Source organism: Uloborus diversus, chromosome 2 (assembly GCF_026930045.1).
Source record: "Uloborus diversus isolate 005 chromosome 2, Udiv.v.3.1, whole genome shotgun sequence".
Taxonomy (NCBI): domain Eukaryota; kingdom Metazoa; phylum Arthropoda; class Arachnida; order Araneae; family Uloboridae; genus Uloborus; species Uloborus diversus.
Window position 1 is genome coordinate 144166895 of NC_072732.1, and position 21965 is coordinate 144188859.

Consider the following 21965-nt stretch of genomic DNA (forward strand, 5'->3'; position numbering starts at 1 on the left):
GGGGGGCCAAATTGTTGTTCTAAACAAAAAAGATTATATCAACAAATGCAATAACTTGATTTTAGACGGGCCATATGAAAAAATCAAACAAGATCCTTGTGGTAAAGAATTAAAAACTATCAGTAACGCCATTAAGTCATCTCCGTTGATTCCAGATTTTCACAAAAAACGCTTGATTCCTTCTGTTGCACAATGTTCCAGATTCTACGCTTTGCCTAAAGTGCATAAACCACTCATTCCTCTCCGTCCCATTGTTTCTAACATTGGTAGTGCTTCTTACAAATTGGCCAAATTTTTAGTTTCCGTTTTTTCACCTCTTCTTTCCAGCAATTGTTTTACTGTTCGGAACTCTCTTGACTTTGTTCGCAAACTTCGAATTTTTCAGCTAAATAACCATAGAATGGCCTCTTTTGATGTGAAATCACTCTTCACTAACGTGCCTGTTGAAGGTGCGTTAGACTGCCTTAAAATGAGATTAACTGAACATCACTTTTCCGATTTTGAGATCAATGAATTATGCAATTTAACACGTTCTTGCTTAAAACTAAACACGTTTGTTTTCGACGGTAATTTTTTCCGTATGACTGAAGGTCTTGCTATGAGCAACCCTTTGAGTCCAATTCTAAGTGATTTGTACATGCACTATTTCGTACTTAAATTATTTAAAATTATACAATTTGATTTTTACGTCAGGTACGTTGACGACATTTTTGTGCTTTTGGACTCGTCGGTCAGTGACCTTGATAACCTTTTATCCATCCTAAATACTATTGACCCACATATTCAATTTACTGTTGAATTGGAATCTGGAAATCATATTTCTTTTCTTGATGTGTCCATCACTCGTCATAACAATATATTTACAACTACTGTTTTCCGTAAACCCTTTGCTGTTTCTCTTCCCCCCCCCCCACAAGTTATCCGTTCACCCTCCTAAACAAAAATTGGCTGCTTTCAGATCTTTTATTTACCGTGCTTTAGCCATTTGTTCAAATTCCAATTTACTTTCATCAGAACTGAATTACCTACGAGGTATTGCGGTTGATCGGGGATTCACATCAGATATTATTGATACCATTTATAAGAAGCTCTGTAGCTCAGCTAACAAAAATCAAACACTTGCTCCTGTGAACTATTCGAGTTCCGTTGTCTTACCCTTTTTTCCTAAAATCAGTCTACAAATTGCCAAAATCTTAAAAAAGTTTCATTTTTCCGTCACTTTTTCTCCTGTTAATAAATTAAAATTTTCACAGCTTAAACACCCTGTTCAGAACCTTGACAAATGGGGCATTTATAGTGTTTCCTGCCAGTGCAAATTGGCCTACATTGGGCAGACTCGACGATCCCTCAAATTCCGGATAAAAGAACACGAAAATTACGTCAAAAAACAGGATCTCAAACGCTCCTCTATTGCTCAACATTGTTGGTCTTGTGGCCATAATTTTATTTTTTCTTCCGCCAAAGTTATTCACGAGTGTTCGTCCATTCATGATTTAGATTTTTGGGAGTCATATTACATATGGAAAAATGCTAATTTAATCGTCAATGATTTGTCTAGCACTCCCCCTTTTCCTAATGTTTGGAAGTCTGTTATTTGATTTATTTTTTGTCCGTGACGTTTTCTCCTGAGTGCAACTGTCCTCTGTAGTTCTGACGTAACCTTGACGTCATCGTTTCCGGTACTGCTCTCATACCTTTTACAACTCGTCTCTCATTCCAATGTTCGCCTCGACTGTGTTTTAGTCGGGTTGAACCTGTCTTCGTTTTTAATTGCACTGATGATGGCACTTGTATTTTAGAGTGCCGAAACTGCTGTTTGCTGGTTTTTTAACCTTTTTTCATTTTGAATTTGTACTTTATATACGTTGTCATATTTTATTCACATCAGTTGTGTTTCCTTTTACCCTAACTGATCCTACATACTTTATACATAGTACTTGAAAAGGTAAATTTTCAGTTTCAAAAATTAAACTTCAAGAATAAAAGACTTCTTTAGAAAATTGTTGCAAAAAGATCAGTTTCAAGCGCCTGATTTTAAAGAGCTCTGAAATTCATGATATACCTTTTGAAAACGAAGTAATATGAATGAAAACAAAATTTCATATTTTTCCCTTTCGCCGAATGTTGCCCTTTAAGCAGAGTAGATCCTAGCAGGTGTGCAGAGTGTGCACCGCACAAGGGCGGCCAAAGTAAGGGGCGGCCGCAGGCCGCATCATAAAGTTCTTTTAGTAAAGCAAAATTCCTGAAGAATTTCTCAAAAGTTAACTTATAATAAGTCAAATAAATGTGCTAAATTTTAAATGTTCAATTAGCAAAGTAAGTGCCGATTTCCCGACAGCATAGCATAGTTTATGAAAAATAGATTGTTAGGGAACATTGTGTTGGTTTATTGTCCATTAATATCTACTCTTTACACACATGCTTCATTTGGTTGAAAAATTTATGACAGAACCGGTAATCAGGCATGGATACAGGGGAGGGGAGATGAGGGAAATGGCCCCTCCTGAAGCATGAAAGGGTGCCGTCTAAAAGGAGCACTCAGGGCCTAGGGCCCTCCAAGCTTTTATAGACCTAAACAATGAAGACATAGTTTATATATTATATTTAAAAAAAGCTATACTGATTAGATACTCTCGCAAGCATTTCAAACAACAAATTCTGTTTTCAACAATCGCGGCTGCGTGGAGAGACTGAAAAATTGCGACTCCCCTGAAAGTCAAATATACACTGGTGTGCAAAAATTAAGGACGAGACGGTTTTTTCAATATAACTTTGTACAAAAGCTTTCCAAATCAACACATTTAATACCGTAAGATCCCCAATACGTAAGGACATTTGTAATGTAAGCAACACTTACTAAAAGAGAAATCAGAGGGATAAAAAGAAGCTTTATTGAAAAAGTAGCATGGAGCGCAATGCGACTGAAGGCCGAAACATCCCTGTGATGGGTGTCCAGCAAGAAACATCCGGTCTTTAGTAGGGGATATGATCTCCCCCGACTGCTAGGTAGGTTTCACAGTGTCTGCCCATGTTGAGAATGAAGGTGTCAATGAGTTGAGTTGTTGAGGCATTGCTGCCCATTCGTCTTGCAGCGTCAATCGAAACTCCCGAATCGTTACTGGTGGTAAGGTACGAGCTGCCAAGCGTCTGCCTAGAAAATCCCATACATGCTCGATGGGATTGAGATCCGGAAATCGTGCTGGCCAATCCATACGTTCAATATCCTCACTCTCTAAGAGCTGTTCGGCAGCTACTGTGCGATGACATGGTGCATTGTCGTCCATGAAAGAGAACTGCGGACCCATAGCGCCTCTAAAAAGACGCACATATGGAAGAAGAATCTCGTTGCAATAACGGGTCCCGTTGACTGAACCTGCGTCGAAGATGTGAAAGTCTGTACGACTACCAAGCATGATGCCTCCCCAAACGAGAACACTGCGACCTCTCCATACCTGTCCCTTTCAATGATGTTCGAGGGATGATTGCGGCTTCCCCGCTCTCTCCAGATGAGTATGCGATGAGAATCGCTACTCAGACTGAATCTGCTCTCATCTGTAAAGAGTACTCGTCCCTATTCATTGTCTCTCCAATTCCGCAGTTCCCGGCACACGCCTTCTCCGATGGGCAGGCGTCAGAGGTACACATCGTATAGGGCGTCGTGCAAACAGACCACCAACGTGCAGTCTTCTGGTCACGGTAAAACGCGATATCGGTCGTCCAGTCGCCTGTGTCGTGTGTCTAGCGATTTCTCCCGCTGTCTGCCGCCTGTTTCTTCTGGCCTGTAAGACAATATACCGGTCATCTGCGGGTGTGGTTCTTCTTGGACGACCACTACTGAACCCCCGGATAGCTGTTCCTGTAGTTTGAAATTGTCTCCAAAGTCGTGAAACGATGCTGTGAGCAATTCCGAACTCTGCAGCCACACTTGTCACACTGCGGCCTTCCTCCAACTTCCCAATGAATCGACCTCGGGTAAAAGCATCCAGATGTCGTCTAACAGATTGATTATTCGCCATTTCTCGCTGAGGCAGCAACTCTGTGTGATTTTAACTGCTATACGGCGTGCAATCTCTTTGCCAGAAATACTGATCTTACACCGACAACATGCTTTATACTACTCAGACACTCCCTCATTACGTCTGCCTGCATATCTGCACATGTGCTACCGTACATCACCTTACTTAATCTCCTGATTGGTCTTTCTGTCCGCTCTGCCTCTTCGTTCAGCTGATATGCTAATTTTTCGACTTCGTCCTTAATTTTTGCACACCAGTGTATATGAATGAACTAAAATTTTGTATTTTTCCCCCTTTACAGCATTTTTTTCGAATTAAAATCACGAATGAACTGCCCAGTTTCAGATCAGGGCTCTTGCCTCGGGTAGTAAATTTAAACGTGACTCCAAAACGAAGATCCAAAAGAATGCCATGACCTCCTTGACGAGACTAAAGAAGGCTTAAAAATGGCATTTTTAGGACATTAATTTCGGAATTTTTTTCTGATTGAAGCACCGATCTTAAGGACCCAATTAAATCTCTGATTCACCCCCTTCGAACTTAACTTAATCAAACATAGCCTGAAAATATTGGCTTTAAAATCCAAAATGTGTTTTCAGAGGACAGCCCTTCTTAATGTCATCAAAAATTGCTTAATGACATTTTACCTATTTATTTTTCGAAATTTTAGCGATGGACGCCCCGAAATCCATTCCTTAACATTACTACCAAAGATACTACCAATTAGCATCTTTAGAGAGGCCCCTAATCCCACCCCCCTCAGTTTGAAATTGACTTCAGTTTCAAAAAACAGTTCGTGAGGACACACTGAACCACTGCTCGCTCTTTGTCCCATCGTAATCAAACAATGCCTAAAATACGATTTTGGGACATCAGTTTCCAAAAAACTCTAGAGGAGAAAATTGCCTGGCTTATGTAACTTTTTACGGCGCTAGGGCATATACCCATCAATCGTCGAAGTGAGGTGGACAAAAGTCAGTATTTTTTAGATATTAATATCGAAAAATATCCGAACGATCCGTCGAAGCTTCCCCAGTTTTGTTAACGTCACCAAAGATAGCATAAAATTGCGCTTTTAGAAATATCCGCTTGGGAGCCAGCCCCAAAACTCTTCCTTCCCAAAAATAGCCTAAAATGGATTTTACTTCCGAAAAATATTTCAGTTCGGAATTTTTTCACGTTTCCCCTATCGTTTTCAAATATAGCCAAAAATGGGTTTTTGAAACAACAGTGCCGAGAAATTACCGGAGGAAAGCCGCCAGATCCTTTACTGTCACCAAAGACAGCTTAATTTGCGTTTTAAACTTCAATTTCGAAAACTTTCAATGCGAGATGATTGAATTGTGCATTGTCACATGTAATGTACATGTATGCATTATGCATTTTCGTCTTCACACTGTAACAAATTTCGGAAACGTTTTTAGATATATCGGAAACGTTTCCGAAATAGTAGGAATCCTTCATCCAATAGCAAACTCCTCAATATTCAGAAAGCTTTTTGTTATTTCAAGATATCTAGAAGCGGAAGTGATGACGCAACGCTTCGAAACCTATTTCATCCTTCCAACACAGGCGCCAATGAGTCGGAAATAACGAGAACTTCTTTTTTTTTCTTATCTATGGTTGCTGCAGTCAGCAACTGTTTAGCATTGGATTGCTTGTTATTTCATGTCTAGAGAGTAGTAAAATGTGTCGAAACTAATTTTACGCCTTTGCATTTTGGACTGCCCTTGATTTTTTAGACGATGTACGCAGCTATTAAGTTAGTTAATAACCATTTGCTTCTTTACAATTTCCAATGCGACCATAATTAGATATATATTGTGTGTTCAAGCGTGAATAGTTTCAACACCCGTGTTTATACTTAATGAAACGAAACCCCTTGGATTACTTATTCAGTTGTAATGGAGGTACTTAGATTTTCTTCCGCTCATGTTCACTTGTAAGTATTAATGAATATTTTAAAACATGTTGTTATATACATTTATATTTTTGTTGATTTGCATTTGATGAGGCTCCAATTGTAACTGTTTTTGGGTTTATCGAATTAATTTAAAGTTATCCTACATACCTATGTGCGCGGTGTACTATTTGTTGTAACCAACTGAAACTGATTAATTACGCAAAAGAAGTAAGATTTATATTTGAGAAGCAATCACAGAAAAGTTATTTCGAAATATTTGGATGTACATACATTTTGGTTCAAAAAGAAAAAAAAATCAATTGTTTAATTCATTAGAAATATGGTAATGCAAATATTTTCTAGTATTGTAATATGCTTCACAAAAAATGTGCCGGTATAATTTATCTTTTTTTATTATAATTTATTCATTCATTTAAAAATATTTATACCATTAGAAAATGACCATGTTATCTATTAGTAAGAACATAGTTATGAAATTAATTCATCTGCTTATTCATTTTGTTAAATGTGGTTAACAATAAAAAAATTCCTTGACATTAGTTCCGAAATTAACATTTCCTTCGTGGATATACTAGTTTAATGTAAGACAGTCAGGAGGAATGAGTCAGTGGCAAAAATGGAACAGCTGCATTTACATGCTGAAATAAAAAGTAATATTATTTCATGTCATCGTTTTAAAAGTGATCAGTTTTTAAATACTATGTTATTAATATGCAATGCACATATGGTGAGAAGACGAGGGGCGTTCACCACGCAGACTGTGCCATTGACATTTTCAAGGGGTTGCTTTTTTTAAGGTGGGGGGCGCTTTATATCATTTTATGGGTGCACCATCACTCTTATGGTGTGGGGGGGGGACTCTCGTATATATGAAATGGAATAATCATGTAATAGAAATCAATGTTTTAATAAATAAAATATATAATGCATTTTGCGCACACTCTAAATCAGTAACCTATTTTGATTAAGTATCTATATTTGTGATAAACTGGAAAAGGGCAAGAACAGAAGAATAATCCCGAATGGTTCCAGCAGGGGGACTTTGGTGTCATATTTAAATTCATCAATTTCTCTGTTGGTACTTTTCGGTACACTTTGTTCGTCAAAGAAATTGACTTGACGTAAACGAATTTCGGAACGCAAAGTGTAGGTAAGTCCAGTCAAATTTTATCCGGAAATAAAAGCTATCAAGTTTGATACAAGATATGTTTTTAAGTTCTGCAATAAAAATACAATATGTTGATAATTTTGTCTTGAAAATATTGAGAGAAAAACTGAAGTTTAATACTGTTTAACAAACAATCCCACTTTTGAGAAAGTACTCCCCTTCCCTCCCCCGACGATTTTGTGATTATGAATGAAACTACTATATTATTTCATAAATTTTCAAAAATTTATAACTGTGCATATGTTATGCTGTTAACCTTGCTATTTGTCATTAGAAATTCAGAAAAAAAAATCCAGGAATGATTCTAAAATTGCTTGTTTCATTGCTCTTAGATATGAAAGAATTGAAACTGATATGGCATGCAATACTATAGTAAAGAATTATTTTTTAGAAAAAATCACGGAAAAAGGATTCCGAAATTCTCAGAAACGTTTTTGAAAATTGTTTGGAGAATTCCGAAATACTCGGAAACGTTTTCGAAACTTTCATGAACCACAGCTGCACAGAATACTCAGAAACATTTTTGGAAATTACGGAAAGAGGATTCCGAAATACTCAGAAACGTTTCTGAAAATTACAGAAAGAGGATTCCAAAATACTCAGAAACATTTCTGGAAATTATAGAAAGAGGATTCCGAAATACTCAGACACGTTTCTGGACATTACAGAAAGAGGATTCCGAAATACTCAGACACGTTTCCGGACATTACAGAAAGAGAATTCCGAAATACTCAGAAACGTTTTTGAAATTTTCATGAACCGCAGCTGCACGATATACTCAGAAACGTTTCCGAATTTTTTTTACAGTGCAGAATTCGCGTGACAGTTGTAAACATGCAGTGATTTAAGATAATTAATTAAGATTTTCCAGCATATTTTGCGTACTTAAATCTCGTAGTCGGTAAAAATATAAATAAAGAATACATGCAATGCATATAACATTGCGTTTTCTTCGTTAAATAATAAGAATAAAATATGAGATTTGAAAAATGAATTTGCTTTAAATTCAAAGCAAGCTTTACTAAACTGGTTATAGTCTCCTATAATAAATGTATGTTACGATGAAACACAATGGGTCAGTTAAAAAAAAAACATTGTATTTGTTTCCTTAATCTAATATATAAAGTTTAATTTATGCTTTAATTCGAAATAAAGCTTTTTTTTCACTATCGTGAAACATTTTTTTTTAATTAGCTTTTTTATTTTCGGCGTATGCAAATTCCGTAGTAGAGTTTTTGGATAAGTAATGGGAGCAACTGAAATGAGTACATATATATATATATATATATATATATATATATATATATATATATACATAATTTCTGATTGTAACTTGAAATTGCTTCAATAATTCAAATCCTGCACTAACTTTTCTAATTCTAGATCTCAACAACCACAGAATTTCTCTAATATTTCTTAAGCTCTTAAATGTTTTCCGTCATTTTTCAAGCATTCCAAGGTAGAAATATATGTTTGAAGAAACTTACTCTACCATAGACAGCAGCCATTAGCTTTCCCAGAGTGCGGCAATTTTCACGGTTTCACGGTTGAAGGGACCTCGGTTGAAGCAATGTTTTTAGCTCAGTTACAGACTTGCATATAGTTTTATTCGGCTCCGTTATGTCTTCTGATTAGAGAATCCTCTTTTCAACTCATAGCAACCTTTTATTTTTAGAGAAAACAAGCTTCTACAGCGCCATCTCTGAGCCTTTTCTTTCACTTCAAATCGATAATTCTACAAGCGAAGATCGAAAGAATTCGAAAATACGTTAACAATAAATATTCTAAAGCAAACTGGCAAAACACATTTTAATGTTTTATAAATTATGTTAAAAAAATAAATTTCTTCACAAAAATTGTCATCGGATTTTTTTTTTTTTTTTTGTACAGATAGTTTTGGTTTCATTCCTTCCAAAAAAAATTCCCAACACTTAAAACTTTTTAAATTGTTCAGATTTTTTTTGAAAACTTGTATGTCACTTTTTTGAATTTAAAAAGTAGCATTTTTTTATTTTATTTTTTTTTTATTCATATTTTTTTTCTTTAATTGAGTCGCCCTAAAATGATTTTTATGTCTGCGTTGAAGCATGAAAACTAATAAGGAAGTGAGAGGAAGCGACATGTTAGAAAAAATATTTCTTATGAGATGAATGTCGGGAATTTTTGGTCGAATTATCCATCTCTTTACAAACTTCTGACCAACCTGCAAGATTAGAACACGTCAGTTTCAATCAAAAGAAATCTTTACACAAATTTTCTTCCTTCAGCGCGACACTTTCAGTGAATATTTCAATTGATCTACCCCCACACCCACAAAAGCACATTAGCCGAATCAATTTCAGATAAGCACCATACAGATAGCAACAGCAAATTTTTTTTTTGGGGGGGGGGGGGGGCAAGGCTTTGTCATTTCCGAGATGAAAGAGGAACATTTGCCCATAATCAACTTAAAAAAATGCAATTTATGAATTCAGTAAACTCGCGCTACAAAGTGATTTGGCTTACGTGAAATAGATAGAACGCAAGTTTTTCACGAGTAGCGTATCTGAAAGCTGACGCGAACTCTTAGCGAGCAACACGAGAATTTTCGGAAGCGAAGCGTGAAGCGTAAGTATTGTTCATTCATTTAGCATTACTGAAACGGAAGTTTTCGCACTGTATCAGTCCAGACCTCGTTTTGATAACTTACAGGAATAACCACATAGTATTTTCTATTCTTTTTTTTTTTTTCTATTCTAAATTTGAAACTTAATAAAATATAATGGCAGCTAAGAGTACTACTTCATCTAAAGCTAGTAAAGAAAAGAACCGAAAGAGATTTTCTTATAGTTCAAGAAAGATTTGGTGCATCGGTTACAACATTTTGTATTAAACATCATAACTTTTTACTTCCCTTTACAAAAAAGGAAGTATTGTATTCGCAAAAAAATTTTCACTCAAAAATCGACCTTAATTTCCATTTTGCTCACCCCCGAATGAATGTTGAGTTTTATTTTTCGACTCGACCACACGTGGATAAGTACCTAAGAACGTATAGACAAGCGAAATATCCATTTTGACGATTCCCGAGTTAGTTACAACGGGTTTTCTCGTGACGTCTTTATGCATGTATATGCGGATATGCGTATGTGTGTATGTATCTCGTATAACTCAAAAACGGTATGTTCTAGAAAGTTGAAATTTGGTGCGTAGACTCTTAGTGGGGTCTAGTTGTGCACCTCTCCTTTTGGTTGTATTCGGATGTTTCTAAGGGGGTCTTTGGCCCCTTTTTTGGGGGGGGAATCTTTGTTAATTTCGATGTAAACTCAAGTGGTGTTATAATTTGGCGGACACTTGACGATATATGGCCAGTCTTTTGGTCGCAAAGTTTTGTCGCCAACTTGGCGACAAATTTTTTTTTTTTATCTGATTTCAATTTGGCCACTGTTGGTGATATTTAGAGAGTAAACTATTGAATCACATTAAAATTGCCAGTAACGGGGAAATGACATTAAATTGGAGTAAAAGGAAGTCATGTGATGCACACATCAGCTCGTTTGTAAAAGGAAGTAAAAAGGGCTAAAATCGCAAAAGTACGATGTAGTTCTGATTTTTTGATATGTTGTTTGTGTCAGCTAAGGTAGTGTAAATCTAAGTTTGCAGTTTTCAAAAACCTGTGCTATCTGTGTAATCCGCAAAAAAATGCGAAATTTTTCGACTCTTTTTAGTTTTTTCTTTATAACTCCTAAACAATTCAGTTTTTGATACTAAATGTAAACACCCGTTTTAAGCACATTAAATTTTAAACAATTTAAGCTCAAATGGCGTTCTTTACGATCAAAAGTTTAGGAGAAATCGTACTTCAAAAATTGGCCATTTTTGGCGAAATATTAAAAAAATATGCTTCGATCACATTCCACGTCAAATATGGACATGAATTTTCTTTCTAATTTAAAAAAAAAACTGGATATACTGTTACAGTACATTTAATTTTTTTTTTTTTTTTTGGCTTTCATTTAAGCCAAAAACGAAGTCTGTAGTTTCAATAGTTCTTTTACAATCGCAAAACAAACAAATAATCGGAAAATTCGATTTTTTAAGAAATGAGACAAAACACTTTTCAAGACAAAATGGAAGATCCTATGCTAAAACGAGCTGATGTGTGCATCACGTGACTTCTTTTTACTCCTAGTTTACTCTCTAAATATCACCAATAGTGGCCAAATTGAAAAATAAAACGCCAAATTTGTCGCCAAGCTGGCGACAAAACTTGGCGCCTAAAAGACTGGCGATATATCGCCAAGTGTCCGCCAAATTATAACACCACTTGAGTTTACATCGAAATTAACAATGATTTTCCTCCAAAAAGGGGCAAAAGACCTCTTTCGAAACACTAGAAAGCAACCAAGGGGAGGTGCACAACTAGACCCCACTAGGAGTCTACGTACCAAATGTCAACTTTCTAGGACTTACCGTTCTTTAGTTATGCGACATACAAACGCGCATCCGCACATATGCACATCCGCACATAAATACATACGTACATACAGACGTCACGAGAAAATTCGTTGCAATAAACTCGGGAATCATCATTATGGATTTTTCGCGTGTCTATACGTTCTTAGGCACTTATCCACGTGTGGTCGAGTCGAAAACAAACTCAATATTCAATAACAATGGGTTTTATATTTAAACCATAGACTAATAATAATTATATTTAAACCATAGACGTTATTAGTCTATGATTTAAACATTTAATGGGGAAATTACATGAAATTGGCTGTTTTTTATCCTAATATATCCACTTCCGCAGGAAGTACTCTACAAACCACCAACTACTTAGAGTCACAGAACTAATCAGAGAAGCTGAAAAAAATCATCAGAAAAAAACCATCGGGCTTTTCCTAGACATAGCGAAGAAATTCGATAGGGTAAACTTAACGTCTTTGGCACATTCAATGCACTTATAAACATTATCAGTTCGTATCTCATGAATAGGCACTTTATCTTTCGAGTGAGAGAAACTTTCTCAACGCCTAGACGCATACGGGACGGGGTGCCTCAGGGCAGCCTCTTAGGCCCAACTGTTTACTCAATTTTCTCGAACGATATCCCACACATGATCAACACGCATCTTGCCATTTATGCAGATGACACCTGCGTACTAGCCTCCGTTTAGGGACTTTATCTTTATCAAGCCTTTTCAACAATTCAAAACCACCTAACACAGCTAGATATCTGGCTAAAGACTTGGAAAATCAAAGTTAATGCAAACAAAAGCATAGCTACCTGCTTTTTTACAAGAAAAACAGAGCTCCATCCCATTAAACTGCATCTCTATACCGATCCGAATGATTGATCTCAGCGGGCGAAATATTTAGGCATAACTTTCGACCGTAATTTAACCTGGCGACCTCACATTGAAGAGGTATGCAAGAAGTGCCTCAACTCCAAAAAACCACTAAATTATCTCCTGCACAAAAAAAAAAAGCGTTTTATCAACGGATAATAAACTGCTCATTCATAAGTCCTGCCTAAGACCCATTATTACCTATGAGGCGCCCATATGGGCTATGTCTGCAATCTCTAAAACCGAGTTGAGAACTTACAGAGAGTGGTGGTTCGAGCGGCGTGCGACCCTCCCTGGTACGTCCGTACGGACAAGCTGGTGGAAGAGATTGGCATCCCGACGCTACACAACTTTTGCAAAAAGCTCGCCAAGAGATTCCACAACAGCATCCCCTGTGTGGGCAATCTACTACTTAATAACCTTCCAAATTACGATCCATTGGATCCGGCAAATTCTCGCAGGCCTCGCGCTCTGGTAACTTAGTTTCAAATTCGAAACGGTGTGAGTAAATACACTGTAACAAATTTCGGAAACGTTTCTGGATATGTCGGAAACGTTTCCGAAATAGTAGGAATCCTTCATCTAATAGCGAACTCCTCATTATTCAGAAAGCTTTTTGTTATTTCAAGAAATCTAGAAGCGGAAGTGATGACGCAACGCTTCGAAACCTATTTCATCCTTCCAACACGGGCGCCAATGAGTCGGAAATAACGAGAACTTATTTTTTTCTTATCTATGGTTGCTGCAGTCAGCAACTGTTTAGCATTGGATTGCTTGTTATTTCATGTCAAGAGAGTAGTAAAATGTGTCGAAATTAATTTTACGCCTTTCCATTTTGGACTGCCCTTGATTTTTTAGACGATGTACGCAGCTATTAAGTTAGTTAATAACCATTTGCTTCTTTACAATTTCCAGTGCGACCATAATTAGATATATATTGTGTGTTCAAGCGTGAATAGTTTCAACACCCGTGTTTATACTTAATGAAACGAAACCCTTTGGATTACTTGTTCAGTTGTAATGGAGGTACTTAGATTTTCTTCCGCTCATGTTCACTTGTAAGTATTAATGAATATTTTAAAACATGTTGTTATAAACACTTATATTTTGTTGATTTGCATTTGATGAGGCTCCAATTGTAACTATTTTTGGGTTTATCGAATTAATTTAAAGTTATCCTACATACCTATGTGCGCGTTGTACTATTTGTTGTAACCAACTGAAACTGATTAATTACGCAAAAGAAATAAGATTTATATTTGAGAAGCAATCACAGAAAAGTTATTTCGAAATACTTGGCTGTACATACATTTTGGTTCAAAAAGAAAAAAAAATCAATTGTTTAATTCATTAAAAATATGATAATGCAAATATTTTCTAGTATTGTAATATGCTTCACAAAAAATGTGCCAGTATTATTTATCTTTTTTTATTATAATTTATTCATTCATTTAAAAATATTTATACCATTAGAAAATGACCATGTTATCTATTAGTAAGAACATAGTTATGCAATTAATTCATCTGCTTATTCATTTTGTTAAATGTGGTTAACAATAAAAAAATTCCTTGACATTAGTTGTTCCGAAAAAAACATTTCCTTCGTGGATATACTAGTTTAATGTATGACAGTCAGGAGGAATGAGTCAGTGGCAAAAATGGAACAGCTGCATTTACATGCCGAAATAAAAAGTAATATTATTTCATGTCATCGTTTTAAAAGTGATCATTTTTTAAATACTATGTTATTAATATGCAATACACATATGGGGAGAAGACGAGTGGCGTTCACCACGCAGACTGTGCCATTGACATTTTCAAGGGGTTGCTTTTTTAAGGGGGGGGGTGCTTTATATCATTTTATGAGTGCACCATCACTCTTATGGTGTGGGGGGGGGGACTCTCGTATATATGAAATGGAATAATCATGTAATAGAGTTCAATGTTTTAATAAATAAAATATATAATGCATTTTGCACACACTCTAAAAATAAAATCAGTAACCTATTTTGATTAAGTATCTATATTTGTGATAAACTGGAAAAGGGCAAGAACAGAAGAATAAACCCGAATGGTTCCAGCAGGGGGACTTTGGTGTCATATTTAAATTCATCAATTTCTCTGTTGGTAGTTTTCGGTACACTTTGTTCGTCAAAGAAATTGACTTGACGCGAATGAATTTCGGAATTCGAAGTGTAGGTAAGTTCTGTCAAATTTTATCCGAAAATAAAAGCTATCAAGTTTGATACAAGATATGTTTTTAAGTTCTGCATTAAAAATACAATATGTTGATAATTTTGTCTTGAAAATATTGAGAGAAAAACTGAAGTTTAATATTGTTTAACAAACAATCCCACTTTTGAGAAAGTACTCCCCTTCCCTCCCCCGATGATTTTGTGATTGGGAATGAAACTACTATATTATTTCATAAATTTTCAAAAATTTATAACTGTGCATATGTTATGCAGTTAACCATGCTATTTGTCATTAGAAATTCAGAAAAAAAAAAATCCACGAATGATTCTAAAATTGCTTGTTTCATCGCTCTTAGATATGAAAGAATTGAAACTGATATGGCATGCAATACTATAGTAAAGAATTATTTTTTTTTGAAAAAAATCACGGAAAAGGGATTCCAAAATTCTCAGAAACGTTTTTGAAAATTGTTTGGAGAATTCCGAAATACTCGGAAACGTTTTCGAAACTTTCATGAACCACAGCTGCACAGAAAACTCAGAAACATTTCTGGAAATTACGGAAAGAGGATTCCGAAATACTCAGAAATGTTTCTGAAAATTACAGAAAGAGGATTCCAAAATACTCAGAAACATTTCTGGAAATTATAGAAAGAGGATTCCGAAATACTCAGACACGTTTCTGGATATTACCGAAAGAAGATTCCGAAATACTCAGACACGTTTCCGGACATTACAGAAAGAGAATTCCGAAATACTCAGAAACGTTTTTGAAAATTTCATGAACCACAGCTGCACGATATACTCAGAAACGTTTCCGAATTTTTTTTAGTGTGTATCTTCTAGGGTTCACTTACCTTGTCTCGACACTAGTTATTATACTACACTCTGGCTGGGAGCAGGCTCCTTCCTATTTTTATTTCACTATATTTTTATTTCTAAACATCATTTTAACATTGTCTTTATTTTATTTTATTATTTTTATTCATTCAAATAGCCTAGAAAGCAACCACGGGGGAGGGGGGAGTGTAAAACTTAAAATATGTAGGAAGGGAAAAAAACAATCTTAAACTTATTGTTTAAAAAACTCTATTTAAAATTTACTTTGAAGAGCCCTTGGCTAACCATTACGGTACTCCCGTTAGAGGAAATCACATCTCTCGTACATCCATGCAACCATCTTCTGCGTCAAAATAAAGCCATGTCCCCAACCGGAGAAATATCAGCATAGCACACCAGAGAATAAGGGGCCCCAAATGCCTCAAGCAACGAACCTAAATTTCCGTGGAAATTACATAAAATTTGCTGTTTTCCATCCCAGCCGAAATATTAATTTTATTTTAGAATTTTAATTTTTAAGCGTTAAGTTGTACCTTAAGATTAAGCAAATCATGGAGTGAAATCCCGAAGTCTTTAAGTGGTCTAGTTGCTGAGATATAAGCAAAAGCAGGTCTCAGATTTTTTTCCGTGACAACCAGGCTAATTATAATAAAAGTGCTTAAAAACGTAGGAGGTAGGGGAGACCGGGGTTAGTTCTTACATTTTTTTTTTCAATATTTTTTTACGCTAAACTATTTCAATTATTTACACGCGTGAAACTTTGAAATGCATCTAGGTTGTTTAATATTCATAACATATTTTTAAAAAATTATTAGAAGCCACTACTCTAAAATATTTCAAGTTTTTTGAATAGATGTAGATTGTAACAACTTACCCCACCAAGGGGCATGTTGTTAGAGTATATGGGGTTAGTTGTTACATGAGATATATTTTAGTGATGAAATGAATTTTACACATTATCTGGTTTATTCTGCTAAATTTTCAAAATTCTTAACCACGTTAAAAATCAAAAACTTTTTGGCTTTACAAATTTACTTCATTAATGACTTATTCTAATAAACTATCATCATCATTATCATTGTCCGAAATACAATTTTCACAAGCATATAATTATACCAAACTCAGCACATCGGTCATGTGCCCATTTGTCAAAATTACGACACTGAAGCCGTTTAGTTGGTTTTTTGGTACGGTTTATAGCACTCTATGCAGAACTAGAGTCCCAGTCTTCATCATCTTCATCCGATGAACGCACTGTTTGGACGCATCTTTTTTTTTTTTTTTTTTTCATTTGTGTCTGTTGATTTCTTCTCTGTTAGACACAATTTCCTTTTTACAGATTTTTGTTTCCCAGCATCGGCTTGCAAAACATTTTTTACTGGTGTATCTACTAAAGTGGCGCTGACCTATGGTTTCTGCTTGCGAACCGCCTTCACTTCTGCACTCCTGCAGCGTTGGAGAAAGACCTACATTCACTGGCGTAACTACATACCGCACGACCGAGTATTGCTGGGGGGCCCGGAGTTGGAAGGGGGCCCAAAAATTTTTGAGCTTTGTTTTCATTCACTTTTATAAAAAAATTTCCGTTTATCAAACTTAGTTTGAAAAACTTATATTGGTTTTGGGGCCCCCTAGAACCTATCGACGTGGAACCCCTGTTTGTATCGGGAGCCACATGCCAGACGTTTTTTCGGGTCCCTCTTGTGGCCAAACATTACAATTTTTGCCATTTGCTAAAATAGTTTCAGTCAATTTGAAGCTCTCAAATAGCAGTGGCCCTAGGCCATGGCCTATGTGCGAAAACCAAACCTTGGAACGGCATTGAGCAAAAAGTGGAGAAAGGGGAAAATCCTTGAAAGAGAAAGGGAAAAGAAGGAAAAAGTCCTGACCGTAAGGGATCCTGAAAAAGACTGTCAAGAGAAGTTTTTTGTGTAGAATCTCGAATTAGGGGCGGGAGGGAGGGGTCGGCAAGGTCCTAAAAATTTTTGAGCTTTATTTTTTTTTTTTTTTTCAATTTTATTATTTTTTCCCTTAACTAATGCTTGATATTAAAAGCTTATATTGGTTTTGGAGCCCCCTAGGGTTATAATATCATTCAAGACCGTCTAAAATTGAGTTTTTGGAGCAATAGTAAAAGCATTCCGGGGGAGAGTGTTGAAAACCTTTTCTTCTTATCATTTTTAAATATGGTCCACGTTTGCTTTTCTAGGGCTTTTATTGAGAAAAATTTTTGGGGGAGGGATTCGAACTCTCCGTCATCCCAATATCATCAAAAATCGCCTAAAATTTGTGGCTTTAAAACTTTGTTTAAAAAAAAAATCCCGGGAGAGCCCCGGAACCTCATCTTTCTTGTCAGTTCATCAAAAGCAATTCAATTTCAGGAGTTCAACAGTTTTGAGAAATTTCCGTGGGAGAACCTTCGAACCCCCATTTCTTTAAAATTATCGAAGATCATCTAAAATTGCGTTTTGGAAGCTTCAGTGTCAAAAAAAATCCTGAAGTCTTATCTTTCATCCCCTTCCCTTTATATAACATCCTAAAAACTCATTTATGCACCACTTTCAATGCTGTTGGGGAAAGAGAGGAGGATGTTTGGAACTGTGTCCCGAAATTTTCCGAAATCGAAGATTCAAAAAGGTTACTTAATGATGGCAAACAATCGCATTTTAAATACTTCAATTTCGAAAAATTACAAAGAAGGTCCCCAAACCTTTCCCTTTTTCTTAATATTGCGTTTTTGGAACTTCAATTTCGAAAATTCTGGGGCAGAATTCTCAATTTAATCCTTTCTTCTAACGTCATTAAAGGTGGCCACAGTTACATTTTAAGGATTTCCACATAAAAATAATTCTGGGGCAAAGTCCCCCCAATCCCATCTTCTAACGTCTTCAAAAGTGGCCTACAACTGCATTTTTAGAAGTTCCATTAATAAAAATTCCTTGGGCATGGCCCATGACACAGTTTTATTACATTACTATTCTAATTGCATCGACTGATGAACTTGTGTAAAATTTGAGCCACTCAAATACGTTTGAACCTTGATTTTTTTTTTTTTTTTTGTTTTTTTGCATCGAACTACTTACTATGCTAATTTTTTTCAAAAGTAGTGCACTGTACTATAAACTACTAAAAAATATAGCTACTACAGTAGCGTCCGCTACTTCCAATCACTGCTTCTGCAAATATATTTTTTCCTGTAATTAATAAATTCTCTATCATTTTGTATATTGTTATCCTGCTTTTAAACCATTTTTGGTGATTTTTTTTTTTATAGAGGCTCATTTTAACGCCCCCCCCCCCCTTTTTTTCTTGTACCTTTTTCAAAAGCTTTTTGCAAATCGTCGTTTTTGAAATGAAATCATTGATATTAATCAGTGTTTTGCCTTCTCGCATTTAGGATACTTGTCATAGTTGTTAATAAAAGACAAAAATCTAGAATTTTTCGAATTGAAAGTAACTTTTAATGAAAAACAAAAGAGGGTGCCCATATTTGCACCCTTTTCCTCTATATACAGCTCCGAAATGAAATATCAACACTATCCAACGCAAATAATAAAAATAATTTTCTTCTTTTCTTATACGCTTTGAAAAACTTTTTTTTTTAGTTTCACGACAATTTTACTTTAAACTATAAAATGCATCATTATTATTTTTTAAAATATGCAAGAGTAATTGGAATTAATTTCCAAGTAAAACTGTATTCAAGTAGCATATATGTTTAAGAATGTCAAATGTGCTTAATCAGTGGTGTTCCCACGGGGTATACTCCACATACGCCGTATACTTTCATATATTGTTAAGACATATAGCGTATACCCTCAAGCTTCAAAAATTTTCATATAATGACATATTACGTATATGATCGCATACTCATATTGTGCGTAATGGATTACTGGGAGTATACCCTCAGAAACACGGGAATTTCGCTGCTTATAATAAACAAGAGTTTACCAATATGATCCTTAATATACCCCAATATAAATGAAAATTTCAGAGCTTGAGGGTATACGCTAAATGTCAAGAAAATGTTTGAGAGTATACGGCGTATATGGAGTTATACCCTATGGGAACATCTCTGGTTGTGGCAGTCTCCTGACAATATAAATAAATAGAGTAACATAACAAAATGTTAAGACAGTATTTACAGTAGAACCTCTCAATAAGGGACACTAATGGGACCCGACATTATGTCCCTTAAATAGAGGTGTCCCTTCTTCGGAGGTATTTTAGTTTATACATGCAGTGTGTTTACTAAATATAAATTGGTTATGAAGATACAAACACTATTAACACTGAAGAATCAATACTTTTCATTTTTCATACACAACTAAATCAAATTCACACTTAATGATTTTTTGTTAATTTTTTTATGATTGAGTTAAAAATTTGGTAAGTCCAAAGTTTTCCCCCATAAAGCAATTATTTTGGAGTAATTCATTGCATGAATTTTGCTTCATGTCATGTAATTTACAATGCAAGACATTGTGAATCAGTTAGTATTCACATTTCAATTTTTGTATAAAAGCTAGTCAGTTTCTGTGCCCTCTTCTTTGGCCCTGAGCCTACTTGAATAAATATCACTGTGGGCAAATCATGTACGTAACTTTCAGCAAGATTTTTACAATGTACAATACTTGTTTCTTCGACATATTTCAATGTCCAACTCTCCTCAATTTTTAAAGGAAAAGTAAAACTTGAATTCCAGTAAAATCACTCTTTCTTAGGCACTTGTACATAATTTTTTGTAATTTTGTTTTCGCTGTTACTGTCCCTTAAATAGAGTGTCCCTTATTTAGAGGCAAATACATGGAAGTCCCTATTCAAAGGGACTGGGACCGGCAAAAATGTCCCTTAAATAGAGGTGTCCCTTATTCGGAGGTGTCCCTTAAGGGAGGTTCTACTGTATATGCATTTTGCACATCTTTGCTGATGCGTCAGCCTTTATGCAATGTTGCAGCTGTAAATTTTGCTTACTGTGTCATGTCATATTTAAATTTTATTTTATTAGTAACAGATGTAGATCAGCAGCGAATTTTCGAGGAGAGTACAGGGGTTCCGCGTCCCTCTCAAAGCGATACAATTAATTTTACTATCCCATCACATATTCTTAAATTTATTTCCCTATAACAAAAATCAAATTTTTAAATGATTATTTTTTTAAAAAAGCACCTGAGGCATACGCAGTGCCAGATTAAGTCAGAGACACATGGGGCACGGTCACCAATAAGTAGTTTCAATTTTAAAAAACTGGAGTAATTTGATATTGCACTCTTGAAAGGTATCAGTATTAAGTGTAAAAAAAAAAAAATCCTCAAACTTGGAAGTGAGGGAGGGGGGAGGAACACGAAAAAAGTTTGTGCCCAGGGCGTCATCAAAAATCGTAATCGGGCCTTGTATAGAGGTTAAATATAATAGGTCGGTTCAATGTTCAATAACCTAGACTTCGTGTTATTCGGAACTCCAGCGCTCGAATACGCTACCTTGCGGTGATTTATAAAACTGCGAATGCAACTAAAACATTGCCACGTTGCGCTCCACGGTGTCTGTTGACGTAAACACAGGCAGTTTGTTCTGAGTATTTATTAACGCAATCGATGTGTCTTAGTTTGCTTTCAGCTACAGAAATTAATTCTTCCCTTAGTAGTATTCTCGAGCTTTTCAAAATAATGTTAGTTTTCATTATTTCCTTAATAATTGGTGAAAGCGAAAATTCTGGATTATCAAACTTGGATAACGTTATACAAGTTAAAAAATTTTATTGTTTTGTATGAATTTGTAAGAATAGGGGGTTTTTTTAATCTTAAATTAATTAAACTTACCATATTTTACAGCAGCATTTAGTTGGAATGGACAGTATGCAAAATATTTTCTTGAATATATTATCGTAGAACAAAATGAATAACCGAGAAAGAATTTACTTTATTCCTTTTATTCTCAGCTGAAAGGTTTCGCCAAATTTGTTTAGGGTTATAGTTCTATAGTATAGTGCGAGCAAAGAAGCCTTGGCGAGATTTCGCGTTTTTAGTTAAACCATTTTTAATTTTTATCATGAGTGGAATAAAATGGTAGTAAGATTACAGAATTCGATAAGTGAAAAGAAATAATGGTCAATCAACTGAAAAGAAAACTACCACCATATATCCGTGAGAATTTTGTTGATGATTTGCATAACATGACACTATTAAATCGTAACTCAGAAATTAGAAAAATCGAAACAGAAAATTTTTAAATTAACCGATTCGGGAATTCGAGAGAAATAACTCAGCCAACAAATGCAAAAAAATAAGCGCTAGCCAAGCAAGGCAAAAAAGTATCATCTTCCTTCGATAACAATTTGTAATGTCATATTGAATTTTCTAGCATTAATTGTGATTTTTGTCAGACCACAATTATTATTTAGTTTTATCAAGAATTGATAAATATCGAATCCAACATCGTGGAAATAGCTGCTTAGAACTACGAACTACGCAGTTTGCATTAATCTTTGACGTTT

The 21965-nt window shown here is 35.4% G+C and overlaps 1 protein-coding gene across 4 annotated transcripts in view; it reads right to left on the bottom strand.

Annotated features, from left to right (window-relative positions):
• Positions 1-8744, bottom strand: part of LOC129217384 (annexin A7-like) — a 40113-nt gene extending 31369 nt beyond the window's left edge. For 2 of the 4 annotated variants that reach the window (XM_054851677.1, XM_054851676.1), the window contains exon 1: positions 8596-8744. In XM_054851677.1, coding sequence (XP_054707652.1) covers positions 8596-8616 — 21 coding nt within the window. In that variant the 5' untranslated portion in view covers positions 8617-8744. The remainder of the gene's footprint in view (positions 1-8595) is intronic. The other 2 variants (XM_054851679.1, XM_054851678.1) reach the window with 1 other exon arrangement.
• Positions 8745-21965: the final 13221 nt, after the last annotated feature.